Genomic DNA, 15,004 nt, shown 5'->3' on the forward strand with positions numbered 1-15,004 from the left:
ACTGGCTGACAAAACCCAGGCCAGATGTCCCAAAATTAGAAGAAATATAAGGCATTTCATGACAAATCTGGTAGTAAACTTATTAACATGGAAATGCTCTGCAGAAATCAGTACAAATGCTCAAAAGTGTACTATTCCACAAGTGTGTCCACGATTTTTTTTTAGCCATGTATGACCAGAAGTTGTACAGGCTGGATGTGGTTTGGTCTGCGGTTCGCTGGTACATACATCAAAGGCAACACAACCTTCTTCCTCTGAATGCAAAGGTATCCATTCAGGGCATGTGTCTCATAGTTCAGTGAGCTGATCGTACTTTTCATCAGTACAAAATATATGCCTGCAGGAAGTTATGTGTTTGGTGTTTTATGTCATACTCAAGAATATTTCACTCATACGTCGGCGTAGCGCCAGCGCCGCGCAATGACGCAGGAGCCTCTCACAAATACGATCGCTGTGAGTTCAAGTCCAGCTCATGCTGGCTTCCTTTTCAACAACCTGCAATTGTTCGTAAAGTAAAGTACATGTATATAGTCGGCTGAACATTGTTTTGGAAGTTGGTCTTGCGATTGTTGACCAGAAATGTTCATAATTAGGCTATACCTGTTTGAGTTGCATGCAGGATGCATGTATACCAATATTGGTATACATGCAGATTGTATAATCCTGCGTTTTGGGGATCTTGGTGATGAAATACTCACCACCCCCCATCCCCACCCCCGGCGGAAAATAGTCCTATTCAGTGTATGCAAGGTCATGTTAAAGATGGCTTGACTTTGGTCTACTTGCTAACTGGTTAACTAGTTCGTCTTGTCTTGCTTCCACAAACGATCGATCCTTGACTTAATAAAGAACTAAGTAGCTTGGCCTAAGCATAAGAAGAAAGATCAGTATAAATGTGTATGCTACCTGATATAGTACAAGCAGACTTTATTTAATTCTTTAGATTTTTTGGTAGCGGTAATATTTGATCTATGGACTATATTGATGATGTATTTCGTGATATGGCCTGTTGTGGAGAAAATAAGCGAAATATAGCGAAAGCTGGATTCGAACACGCAATGTCATTGGTCAAGGTTTTGATAGTTGCAGCAAACCAGTGTTGTAATATTTAAGCACCAGCAATTCAGTAAGGGAGGTAATCAGTACCGGCAAGTCCCTCATGATGAATATTCATAAAAAGCAATGTTTACGATTTCAAGATGTCGGCGCCCACAAACACGTGAGGGGTGAAATCATAGAGGACGTTGTCCAACTAATTTGAACTGTCGCCCACGTGCGATTTCCAAGGCAATCATCTGAATAGGTGACATGAAAATTCAACTGTATTGTCGCATTTTACTTTAGAGCGTAACATGTTACAACAACAACAAGACCATGTTATAGGCCAACGTATATATCGTACATTGCCCATGATTTTGCAGTAGGCCTGCCACCTCTCACCTCGCTCCCTGCTACTGGCTGTTCTGTTGGACTGATTCCTGTTATATAATCAGTTGTACTGATACCGGGATTCGCATACCGACTACATGTATAACAATTCAGTTAGGATCTGCCATACTAGCCTCCTAATATAACACAAGGTTCTGTCACAGGGAACTGCAGGAAAACGTTGAATACATTGTAGCTGTCTGCTCAGCTTATTTGACATCATTTGTGAAAACATCATTTGTGCTGACATTACAAAAGGGTATAACTGCATGGTAGCTATTATGGAGTGGTAGAGGGTGCATGGTTTAAGCTGGAGGCCTGGAGTTCAATCCCGAGACAGGTCATACTGGTGATCTTTCATTACTGAATTTTGACACTTAATCCCCTACCTGGTTTGGTGGCAAACAGCATAACAGGATAGACCAACCTTGTATAATTATTCTGTAATAAATGTATTGTTACGACCCAAACTGTCAGTATTATAAAGAGATGGCTTGTTCGAAATACACGACAGTTTAGCCGCACAAAAAAGTAACCAAAACCAGCAGATTTTATTTTACAACAGTTTATTAGCTTTAACAAGAACAGATAATAAGACTTATACAAATACTAAAGTACTTAAGTTTAACAAGAAAGGATAGCAGTATCTATACAAATACTAAAGTACTTACGGTGTCAAGTCCAAACGGACGCATATATTCCACAATATATACCACACAGGAATAAATGCTCAGAGGCAAATTCACAAGAGGGAAAATCCACAGTATAACTGAGTGTATGACGAAATATACACAAAATTCCACAGACAGGGTCCGTGTACTAATAGGCACTGTGTATACAAGAGCACAAATTAAACATACAAGTTCAGACTGAACAAGTGCTCGGTGGAGATTGGATATAATAAAGCCAGAGGCTATAAAGACACCAAAATTCAGCACAAAAGGCCTACTAAAGTAACACACAGCGAAAGTATCCAAAACTGTCAATAATTCTCCTTTCTCTCCGTTTGACCTGCTTTCATAGGTCTTATATAGCCTGGTGGAATTGTCTAGAATAAGAAAATTCCTGAATACTTGATGTAAACAAACAGGCACCGAACTGAGCGCATTCTGGAATATTCTAAGGTAGAGGCTGACAGCAGGCACTGAACTCATCATATGTAAATAGTGGTAAGCTAAATTTAGAAACTGATGGCAGTCGTGCACATAACAGTATTAATCATACTTTCATTCTGTTTTGTATTTTTAAATATTATATCTGTCACTGAGTAAAGTAGAAAGCACACATGTATGTAAACATTTGTCTGTGAATTTATTCAGACTTTTCTCATGATACAGACTGTGACTGAATCCGACACATGTACAAGTGTCTGTAAATTTATCTAGATTGTTTTCTCATTACAGACTGCAGCTGAGTGCAGTACCTATCTTACCATCCGTGGATAATGGGTGTCTCTGAGATTATCAGCTCTCTTCAGGCAAACCCATACTTTGGTGCTGGGGCAGGGTTGTTTGGTGTAGGGGCTGCTGCTGCTATCCTGCGCAAAGGCAGTCAGTATGGGATGATCTTGTTCCGGCGGCACTGCATGATTACATTGGAGGTGCCAAGTAAAGACAAGAGTTATCTGTGGCTGTTACAGTGGATCTCTACGAAGGGCACACGCACCCAGCATCTCAGCGTGGAGACCAGCTTCCACCAAACAGAGGCAGGACGAATCAACACCCAGTTTGACTTTGTGCCCAGCCCAGGTAGTCATTTCTTCAGGTATAAAAACACATGGATTCGTGTAGAAAGGACTCGCGAGAAGCAAATGTTGGATTTACATTCTGGTATTCCCTGGGAGACTGTTACACTTACTGCTATGGGGCAAAACCGTGCCATCTATTTTGATATTCTAGAAGAGGCACGGCATTTAGCATTACAGAAGCGTGAGGGAAGGACTATAATGTATACAGCCATTGGCCCAGAATGGCGTCAGCAGGGTTATCCCCGCAGGAAACGACCAATCACATCTGTGGTATTAGACCAAGGAATATCTGAGAGGATTCTGACAGATATTCGTGAGTTTATTAACAGTCCCAAGTGGTACATGGAGCGTGGCATCCCTTACAGGAGAGGGTATTTACTCTATGGGCCTCCAGGCTGTGGCAAAAGTAGCTACATCACAGCCCTCTCAGGTAAGGTTTTCAACATAAACCAGCCCAGCTTTTTATTTGTGCTGCTAACTTTTATGCATTAAACGAAATATATTATTTAGATGGTCTTTAAAATAGACAATGGTCATACACATACATGTACATGTATATCAGTTGACATTTTGCCTGTGTGAAATTGAAAGGTGTAGCATAGAAGTGATTGATTCATAAATAACTTTTTAAAAATCATGTGCTGCTCATTCAGTCTTGCTACTACAATTTACATGTAGGCGAGCAATCAGGACCACAATTGCTATGTTCTTATTTGCGTTGAGCTAGACTATGGTTGCTCTGGTGTTGCTTCATGTGAGCTGAACTATAATGGCTATGTTTATATTTCATGTAAGCTGGACTATAGTTGCTGTGTTCTTATTTTAGATAAGCTGGACTATAGTTGCTGTGTTTCAATCTCAGACGAACTGGACTATTGTACATGTATAGTTCCTGTGTTCTTATTTCAGGTGAGCTGGACTATTGTTGCTATGTTCTTAATTCAAGTGAACTGGAGTATTGTTGCTGTGTTCTTATTTCAGATGAGCTGGACTATAGTGTGTATGTTCTTGTTTAGGTTAGCTGGACTATAGTTGCTATGTTCTTATTTCAGGTGAGCTGGACTTTAGTTGGCGTGCTCTTATTCCAGATGAGCTGGACTATAGTTGCTATGTTCAAATCTTAATTCAGGTGAGCTGGATTATAGTTTCTGTGTTCTTAATTCGGGTGAGCTGCAGTATAGATGCTATGTTTTTATTTCAGGCGAGCTGGAGTATACAATTCCTGTGTTCTGGACTTTAGTTGGCGTGCTCTTATTCCAGATGAACTAGACTATAATTATCATGTTCTTGTTTCAGGTGAGCTGGATTATAGTTGCTATGCTCTTAATTCAGGTGAGCTGCACTTTAGATGCTGTGTTTTTATTCAGGCTATGTTCTTAATTCAGGTGAGCTGGAATGTACAGGACCTATGTTTTTTTATCAGACAAGCTGGAGTATAGCTGGTGTGTTCTTGTTTCAGGTAAGATTGACTTTGGTTGCTGTGTTTTTATTTTAGGGGAGCTGGATTATATTTGCTATGTTCTTAATTCAGGTGAGCTGGATTATCGTTGCTTTGTTCTTGTTTCAGGTGAACTGGACTATAGTTCCCAAGTTCATGTTTCAGGTGAGCTGCATTATAGTTGCTGTGTTCTTAATTCAGGTGAGTTGGACTACAGCTGCCATGTTTTTATTCCAGCTGAGCTGGTCTATACATGTAGTTGCTCTGTTCTTATTTCAGGTAAGCTGGACTATAGTCCACATGTTCTTATTTCAGGTGAACTGGAATATACAGTTCCTATGATCTTTTTTTAGGTGAGCTGGACTAGTTTCCATGTTCTTGTTTCATGTGAGCTGGAATATACAGTTCCTGTGTCCTTATATCAGATAAGCTGGATTATAGCTGTGTTCTTATTTCAGGTGAACTGGAATATAGAGTTCCTATGATCTTTTTTCAGGTGAGCTGGACTATAGTTTCCATGTTCTTATTTCATATGAGCTGGAATATACAGTTCCTATGTTCTCATATCAGATAAACTGGACTATAGCTGCTATGTTCTTATTTCAGGTGAACTGGAATATAGAGTTCCTATGATCTTTTTTCAGGTGAGCTGGACTATAGTTTCCATGTTCTTACTTCATATGAGCTGGAATATACAGTTCCTATGTTCTCATATCAGATAAACTGGACTATAGCTGCTATGTTCTTGATTCAGGTCAGCTGGACTATTGTTGTAATGTTCTTGTTTTAGGTGAGGTGGATTATACTTGCTGTGCTCTTATTTCAGTTGAGCGTGACTATAGTTCCCATGCTCTTATTTCAGGTGAACTGGACTATAGTATTTGTGTGCTCAACCTGAGTGAGCGAGGACTTTCTGATGACAGACTAAACCACTTATTGACTTCCGCCCCAGAACAAAGTATTATTTTGTTAGAGGACATTGATGCAGCCTTCATAAGCAGAGATCTGGCAGCAGAAAGTAAGTTTTAGCCCAGGTTTGAGGAGGAAGTTTGTTTATCTGTGTGGGAATTTTCTCAAGTTTAGATGATTTGCTGATGTAGTATATTGACTGGCAGATTTGTGTATGTTGACAGACCCAGTAACCTATCATGGAATCAGCAGACTGTAACCTTGTGACTTTTGTGTGTTGACAGACCCAGTAGCCTATCAGAAAATGGACAGGCTGTAACACTGTGACTTGTGTGTGTTGACAGACCTAGTAGCCTATCAGGGAATGGACAACCTGTAACCTTGTGACTTTTGTTTGTTGAGAGATCCAGTAGCCTATCAGGGAATGAACAGGCTGTAACATTGCGACTTATGTGTGTTGACAGACCCAGTAGCCTATCAGGGAATGGGCAGACTATGACATTGTGGCTTGTGTGTGTTGACAGACCCAGTAGCCTATCAGGGAATGGACAGGCTCTAACATTGTGACTTGTGTGTATTGACAGACCCAGTAGCCTATCAGGGAATGAGCAGGCTGTGACATTGTGGCTTTTGTGTATTGACAGACCCAGTAGCGTATCAGGGAATGGACAGGCTGTAACAATGCGACTTGTGTGTGTTGACAGACCCAGTAGCCTAACAGGGAATGGGCAGGCTCTAACATTATGACTAGTGTATATTGACAGACCCAGTAGCCTATCAGGGAATGAGCAGGCTGTGACATTGTGGCTTTTGTGTATTGACAGACCCAGTAGCGTATCAGGGAATGGACAGGCTGTAGCACTGCGACTAGTGTGTGTTGACAGACCATGTAGCCTAACAGGGAATGGGCAGGCTCTAACATTGTGACTAGTGTGTATTGACAGACCCAGTAGCCTATCAGGGAATGGGCAGGCTATAACATTGTGACTTGTGTGTATTGACAGACCATGTAGCTATTCTGGGGATGGACAGGCTATAATATTGTGACTTGTGTTGACAGACCCAGTAGCGTATCAGGGAATGGGCAGGCTATAACATTGTGACTTTTGTGTTGACAGACCAAGTAGCCTATTAGGGAATGGACAGGCTGTAACATTGCGACTTGTGTGTGTTGACAGACCATGTAGCCTATCAGGGAATGGACAGGCTCTGACATTGTGACTTTGGTGTTGACAGACCAAGTAACCTATCAGGGAATGGACAGGTTGTAACATTTTGTTGACAGACCCAGTAGCCTATCAGGTAATGGGCAGGCTATAACATTGTGACTTGTGTGTGTTGACAGACCATGTAGCCTATCAGGGAATGGACAGGCTCTGACATTGTGACTTTGGTGTTGACAGACCAAGTAACCTATCAGGGAATGGACAGGTTGTAACATTTTGTTGACAGACCCAGTAGCCTATCAGGGAATGGGCAGGCTATAACATTGTGACTTGTGTGTATTGACAGACCCAATAGCGTATCAGGGAATGAGCAGGCTCTAACATTGTGACTTTTGTGTTGACAGACCAAGTAGCCTATCAGGGAATGGACAGGTTTAAACATTTTGTTGACAGACCCAGTAGCCTATTGGGGAATGGACAGGCTGTAACATTGCGACTTATGTGTGTTGACTGACCCAGTAGCCTATCAGGTAATGGGCAGGCTATAACATTGTGACTTGTGTGTGTTGACAGACCATGTGGCCTATCAGGGAATGGACAGGCTCTGACATTGTGACTTTGGTGTTGACCGACCAAGTAACCTATCAGGGAATGGACAGGTTGTAACATTTTGTTGACAGACCCAGTAGCCTATCAGGGAATGGGCAGGCTATAACATTGTGACTTCTGTGTATTGACAGACCCAATAGCCTATCAGGGAATGAGCAGTCTCTAACATTGTCACTTGTGTGTATTGACAGACCATGTAGCCTATCAGGGAATGGGCAGGCTATAACATTGAGACTTGTGTGTATTGACAGACCCAGTAGCGTATCAGGGAATGGGCAGGCTATAACATTGTGACTTGTGTGTGTTGACAGACCCAGTAGCCTATCAGATAATGAGCAGGCTGTGACATTGAGACTTGTGTGTATTGACAGACCCAGTAGCCTATCAGGGAATGGGCATACTGTAACACTGCGACTTGTGTGTATTGACAGACCCAGTAGCGTATCAGGGAATGGACAGGCTATAACATTGTGACTTGTGTGTATTGACAGACCTAGTAGCCTATCAGGGAATGAGGAGGCTATGACATTGAGACTTGTGTGTATTGACAGACCCAGTAGCCTATCAGAGAATGAGCAGGCTGTGACATTGAGACTTGTGTGTATTGACAGACCCAGTAGCCTATCAGGGAATGGGCATACTGTAACACTGCGACTTGTGTGTATTGACAGACCCAGTAGCGTATCAGGGAATGGGCAGGCTATAACATTGTGACTAGTGTGTGTTGACAGACCATGTAGCCTATCAGGGAATGGGCAGGCTATAACATTGAGACTTGTGTGTATTGACAGACCCAGTAGCCTATCAGGGAATGGGCAGGCTATAACATTGTCACTTGTGTGTATTGACAGACCCAGTAGCGTATCAGGGAATGGGCAGACTATAACATTGTGGCTTGTATGTGTTGACAGACCCACTAGCCTATCAGGGAATGAGCAGACTATAACATTGAGACTTGTCTGTATTGACAGACCCAATAGCCTATCAGGGAATGGGCAGGCTATAACATTGTCACTTGTGTGTATTGACAGACCCAGTAGCGTATCAGGGAATGGGCAGGCTATAACATTGTGACTTGTGTGTATTGACAGACCCAGTAGCCTATCAGGGAATGGGCAGGCTATAACATTGTCACTTGTGTGTATTGACAGACCCAGTAGCGTATCAGGGAATGGGCAGGCTATAACATTGTGGCTTGTATGTGTTGACAAACCCACTAGCCTATCAGGGAATGAGCAGACTATAACATTGAGACTTGTCTGTATTGACAGACCCAATAGCCTATCAGGGAATGGGCAGGCTATAACATTGTCACTTGTGTGTATTGACAGACCATGTAGCCTATCAGGGAATGGGCAGGCTATAACATTGAGACTTGTCTGTATTGACAGACCCAGTAGCCTATCAGGGAATGGGCAGGCTATAACATTGTGACTTGTGTGTATTGACAGATTATGTAGCCTATCAGGGAATGGACAGGCTCTGACATTGTGACTTTGGTGTTGACAGACCAAGTAACCTATCAGGGAATGGACAGGTTGTAACATTTTGTTGACAGACCCAGTAGCGTATCAGGGAATGGACAGACTATAACATTGTGGTTTGTGTGTGTTGACAGACCCAGTAGCGTATCAGGGAAAGGACAGACTATAACATTGTGGCTTGTGTATGTTGACAGATCCAGTAGCATATCAGAGAATGGACAGACTGTAACATTGTGGCTTGTATGTGTTGACAGACCCAGTAGCCTATCAGGGAAAGGACAGACTATAACATTGTGGCTTGTGTATGTTGACAGATCCAGTAGCATATCAGGGAATGGGCATACTGTAACACTGCGACTTGTGTGTATTGACAGATCCAGTAGCATATCAAGGAAAGGACAGACTGTAACATTGTGGCTTGTATGTGTTGACAGGCCCAGTAGCGTATCAGGGAATGGGCAGGCTCTAACATTGTGGCTTGTGTGTGTTGACAGACCCAGTAGCCTATCAGGGAATGGACAGACTGTAACATTGTGGCTTGTATGTGTTGACAGACCCAGTAGCCTATCAGGGAATGGACAGACTGTAGCATTGTGGCTTGTGTGTGTTGACAGACCCAGTAGCGTATCAGGGAATGGACAGGCTCTAACATTGTGACTTGTGTATATTGACAGACCCAGTAGCCTATCAGGGAATGAGCAGGCTGTGACATTGTGGCTTGTGTGTATTGACAGACCCAGTAGCATATCAGGGAATGGACAGGGTGTAACGCTGCGACTTGTGTGTGTTGACAGACCCAGTAGCCTATCAGGGAATGGGCAGGCTCTAACATTGTGGCTTGTCTGTGTTGACAGACCCAGTAGCCTATCAGGGAATGGACAGACTATAACATTGTGGCTTGTGTGTGTTGACAGACCCAGTAGCCTATCAGGGAAAGGACAGACTATAACATTGTGGCTTGTATGTGTTGACAGACCCAGTAGCGTATCAGGGAATGGACAGACTGTAACAGTGTGGCTTGTATGTGTTGACAGACCCAGTAGCGTATCAGGGAATGGGCAGACTATAACATTGAGGCTTGTGTATGTTGACAGATCCAGTAGCATATCAGGGAATGGACAGACTATAACAGTGTGGCGTGTGTGTGTTGACAGACCCAGTAGCCTATCAGGGAAAGGACAGACTATAACATTGTGGCTTCTATGTGTTGACAGACCCAGTAGCGTATCAAGGAATGGACAGACTATAACATTGTGGCTTGTATGTGTTGACAGACCCAGTAGCCTATCAGGGAAAGGACAGACTATAACATTGTGGCTTGTATGTGTTGACAGACCCAGTAGCATATCAGGGAATGGACAGACTATAACAGTGTGGCGTGTATGTGTTGACAGACCCAGTAGCCTATCAGGGAAAGGACAGACTATAACATTGTGGCTTGTATGTGTTGACAGACCCAGTAGCGTATCAGGGAATGGGCAGGCTCTAACATTGTGGCTTGTGTGTGTTGACAGACCCAGTAGCCTATCAGGGAATGGACAGACTATAACATTGTGGCTTGTATGTGTTGACAGACCCAGTAGCCTATCAAGGAATGGACAGACTGTAACATTGTGGCTTGTGTTTGTTGACAGACCCAGTAGCGTATTAGGGAAAGGGCAGACTATAACATTGTGGCTTGTGTATGTTGACAGATCCAGTAGCATATCAGGGAATGGACAGACTGTAACATTGTGGCTTGTGTTTGTTGACAGACCCAGTAGCGTATTAGGGAAAGGGCAGACTATAACATTGTGGCTTGTGTATGTTGACAGATCCAGTAGCATATCAGGGAATGAACAGACTGTAGCATTGTGGCTTGTGTGTGTTGACAGACCCAGTAGCCTATCAGGGAATGGACAGACTGTAGCATTGTGGCTTGTGTGTGTTGACAGACCCAGTAGCATATCAGGGAATGAACAGACTGTAGCATTGTGGCTTGTGTGTGTTGACAGACCCAGTAGCCTATCAGGGAATGGACAGACTGTAGCATTGTGGCTTGTGTGTGTTGACAGACCCAGTAGCCTATTAGGGAAAGGACAGACTATAACATTGTGGCTTGTATGTGTTGACAGACCCAGTAGCCTATCAGGGAAAGGACAGACTATAACATTGTGGCTTGTATGTGTTGACAGACCTAGTAGCGTATCAGGGAATGGACAGACTGTAACAGTGTGGCTTGTATGTGTTGACAGACCCAGTAGCGTATCAGGGAATGGACAGACTATAACATTGTGGCTTGTGTATGTTGACAGACCCAGTAGCGTATCAGGGAAAGGACAGACTATAACATTGTGGCTTGTATGTGTTGACAGACCCAGTAGTGTATCAGGGAATGAACTGACTGTAACATTGTGGCTTGTATGTGTTGACAGACCCACTAGCCTATCAGGGAATGAGCAGACTATAACATTGTGGCTTGTGTATGTTGACAGACCCAGTAGCGTATCAGGGAAAGGGCAGACTATAACATTGTGGCTTGTATGTGTTGACAGACCCAGTAGCCTATCAGGGAATGGGCAGACTGACGTTTAGTGGTCTCCTCAATGCACTGGATGGTGTTGCTTCTGCAGAGGGTAGAATAGTCTTCTTGACGACCAACTACCTGGAGAGGTGAGCAATTCTACAGTAACCTATCCTCTTCTTGTTCTTTATTCTGTCTTCAGGTTTCTCAATCATTATTGGCACAATGCATGTGTTAAAGTACTGTGAATGACCATAAATTTCGTCTATGACCAACTTGCTAATTTTTTCCTGTTTCTGAGAGTTGATATTGGATAAGTGTTTTGAGGTTTGCTTGGAACATGGGATGATACTGGAAAAATGTAAGTTTCAACACCAAAAACACTATTTATGACATTTAGTTGCCTTTAAAAATGAACTTGACTGAGCAAGTTTATGATCATGTACATGTAGGGTAATCAGTAAAAACATTTTTGCAAGATCTTGGAAAACAAGGGGAGCTTTTTTGACAAATTTAACTCGACCTTCAGACGCGATGATTTTCTTTCAATACCTCATGTTTACATGAAAGTGTAAGATTCCATGGAATCTGTTATTATTTTGTTGGTCCATGTTAAGACCACCTTACGAAAAGGTAACATTGACATTTCTCCATCTTGTGTCAAGTAATTTGTAATGTATGAGAGCCCTTGATCTTATAGTTTCCAAAACAAAAGGTATGGCTTACGACAAGAGTAGTCTCCCTTCCTCCGTGTGATAACAAACTGTGAAGTGTAAAAGTGGTCTCCCCTCCATTGTATTATAGACTGGCCTCAAGACTGCACTAAACACAGCTCCTACATCTTATACCTTACATCTGACCTCCTTAGATGACTTAGTCGCGATTGTGTGTTTTCAACATTTAAATCACGAAAGATGAAAAGCTTTCTGTTATAAAGATGCCAAGTGAATACATGCTTTTGTACAGGTAAATGATTGAGCTATCACTTTGACAGTTTCATGTTATTTTCTCAGATCAGTTTTAATCATTAATTAGGTTTGTGGGAGTAGTATATGGCCTGGTAAATTGTAATCTTGTCTGAAATTATAACAGTTCTTAATTGACAAATTATTCTGAACAAATCCGTTTTTTACCATGTATATAAGCCCATGGAATTCATGCCATCTTGCTTCAGTTTGATATTTCATACCATAGAAAACTTTCCTCAGATGAGAACTTTTGGAGAACTTAATATGTTTGTGAGGAAGTCTTGTAATCAAGACCAGGTTAAGTAAGCCATAACTAAACTGAAAGGTTTGATAGACTGCCATGGTATTGTAAACTGTACATGTAGCTTGAGAGGTTCAGTGACGTACTTCCATGGTATTGTAATGGTTCAGTCACATACTTCCATGACATTGTAACGGTTTAGTAACATACTTCCATAATTTTGTAACAGTTCAGTTACATACTTCCATGATATTGTAATGGTTCAGTCACACACTTCCATGGTATTGTCATGGTTCATTAATATACTTCCATGATATTTTAGCAGTTCAGTCACATACTTCCATGATATTGTAACGGTTCAGTCACATACTTCCATGATATTGCGACGGTTCAGCCACATACTTCTATGGTATTATAAGAGTTTAGTTATCTACTCAGTCACACACTTCCATGTTGTAACAGTCGAGTTACACACTTCCATGGAGTTCTAACAGTGGTTCCACAGGTTCAGTTGCACACTTCAGTTGTTTTGTAACCTTCCTCCCTTGGGTTCAGTAGCACACTTGCATGGTGTTGTAACCAAGGTCTAATATGTTTAGCAGCACACTTCCATGGTGTTGTAACCGTGGTCCCACAGGGTCAGCAGCGCACCTCCATGGTGTTGTAACAGTGGTCCCACATGTTCAGCAGCACACTTCCATGGTGTTGTAACCATGGTCCCACGAGGTCATTTGCATACTTCCTTGGTCTTGTAACAGTGAGGTCCCACATGTTCAGCAGCGCACTTCCATGGTGTTCTAACAGTGGTCCGACATGTTCAGTTACACTCTTCCATGTTGTTGTAACAGTGGTCGCACAGGTTGAGTTGCGCACATCCATGGTGTTTGTTATAGTGGTCCCACAGGTTCAGTTGCAGACGTTAATCTAAATGCTTTCTGTCTCTCCATTAGGCTAGATGCTGCTCTCATCCGACCAGGTCGTGTGGACGTGAAGGAGAAAATCACCTATGTATCTCCGTACCAGTTGGAACAGCTGTTCATGAGATTTTATCCTGACGAATCTGCGAAGAGGGCATCAGAGTTTTCCCGTGCTGTCACATCTGCAGGCGCAGCAGTGAGCGCTGCGCAAGTTCAAGGCTTCTTCATGTTATATAAAACTGATCCTGACGCCATGTTAGCAGATGTACACAGGATCTCTAAAGTGTGATGCTTACTCATTTAGTTCACTCTGTAATACAGGTTTTCAGTTTTACTCCTGGCTCCTGTTGTTTATTCTGCTGCACAAAGTACATACTTATACCTAAATATATGTCATTAAATAGCTGATTCTGAAGTGATGTCACCACCTTTCAATGAAATGCAGTAAAACTTGTGATATTTGGATGACCTTGACAACAGCAACATGTGTCCACATGTACTTGAACATGTGTATTGTGATAGCCATTCTTCTGTGGACCATGGTAGATCCGAGGTTCAGTCCAAGTCAGCACTATGAATATATATTGCATCTGCCCTATTACAAGCAAACACTGCGTGATAAAACGCTAAAGCCACATGAAATCCAAATGAAATCCAAACAAACTAAATATAAGAAATCATTGGATCATGAATGTACAAATGCACAGACTGAACCAGACAAACAAATAAGCATGTGATCCTCACATATAGACTAACCTATTGATCTTGTGTAGATTTATACGTTTGAACCAAGATGTGAACCTCAAATACACACCAGTTGTGAACCTCAAATACACACACAGCTGTGAACCTTATTTGGACACAAAGATATCAACCTCAGGCACACACAAAGATGTGTACCTCATGCACAGACAAAAATGTGTACCCCATGTACACACAAAGACGTGTACCTCATGTACACACAAACATGTGAACATTGTGTACACACGAAAATATGAACATTGTGTACAGACTGACAAAGTTTAGAATGTCATATACACACAGTTGTGAACCTCATGCACACTCAAAGATGTCAACCTCATGTACACAAAACTATGCCAAACTCATACATGTGTATACACACAAAGATGTGAACCTCCTGTACACACAAAGATGTCAACTGAACATTGTGTACAGACAGTTGTGTGAACCTCCTGTACACATGGACATGTGAACCTCCTTAACACATCATGTGAACCTCCTGTACACACGAACACGGTAACCTCATGTACACACGAGCATGTGAAACTCCTGTACACACGAACATGTGAAACTCATGTACACACAAACATGTGAACCTCCTGTACACACGAACACGGTAACCTCATGTACACACGAGCATGTAAAACTCCTGTACACACGAACATGTGAAACTCATGTACACACAAACATGTGAACCTCATGTACACACGAACATGTGAACCTCATGTACACACGAACATGTGAGCTTCATGCTCACAGGAACAATGAACAATGACAAAGTTTTGAACTTGTTGTACACACGAAGATGTGTGTGAACATTGTGTAAACAGTTAAGGTTGTCACAAGTACACTA

General features: G+C 42.2%; 1 protein-coding gene across 1 annotated transcript; it reads left to right on the forward strand.

Annotated features, from left to right (window-relative positions):
- Window positions 1-1,212: 1,212 nt before the first annotated feature.
- On the forward strand, window positions 1,213-13,699 carry LOC135466883 (mitochondrial chaperone BCS1-like). Its single transcript, XM_064744638.1, has 5 exons — window positions 1,213-1,303; window positions 2,832-3,605; window positions 5,476-5,631; window positions 11,316-11,433; window positions 13,444-13,699. The coding sequence occupies exons 2-5, from the start codon at window positions 2,873-2,875 to the stop codon at window positions 13,697-13,699; spliced, it is 1,263 nt and encodes a 420-aa protein (XP_064600708.1). The 5' UTR covers window positions 1,213-1,303; window positions 2,832-2,872.
- The last annotated feature ends 1,305 nt before the right edge of the window (window positions 13,700-15,004 follow it).

Source organism: Liolophura sinensis, chromosome 6, assembly GCF_032854445.1.
Source record: "Liolophura sinensis isolate JHLJ2023 chromosome 6, CUHK_Ljap_v2, whole genome shotgun sequence".
In the NCBI taxonomy this organism is placed as follows: domain Eukaryota; kingdom Metazoa; phylum Mollusca; class Polyplacophora; order Chitonida; family Chitonidae; genus Liolophura; species Liolophura sinensis.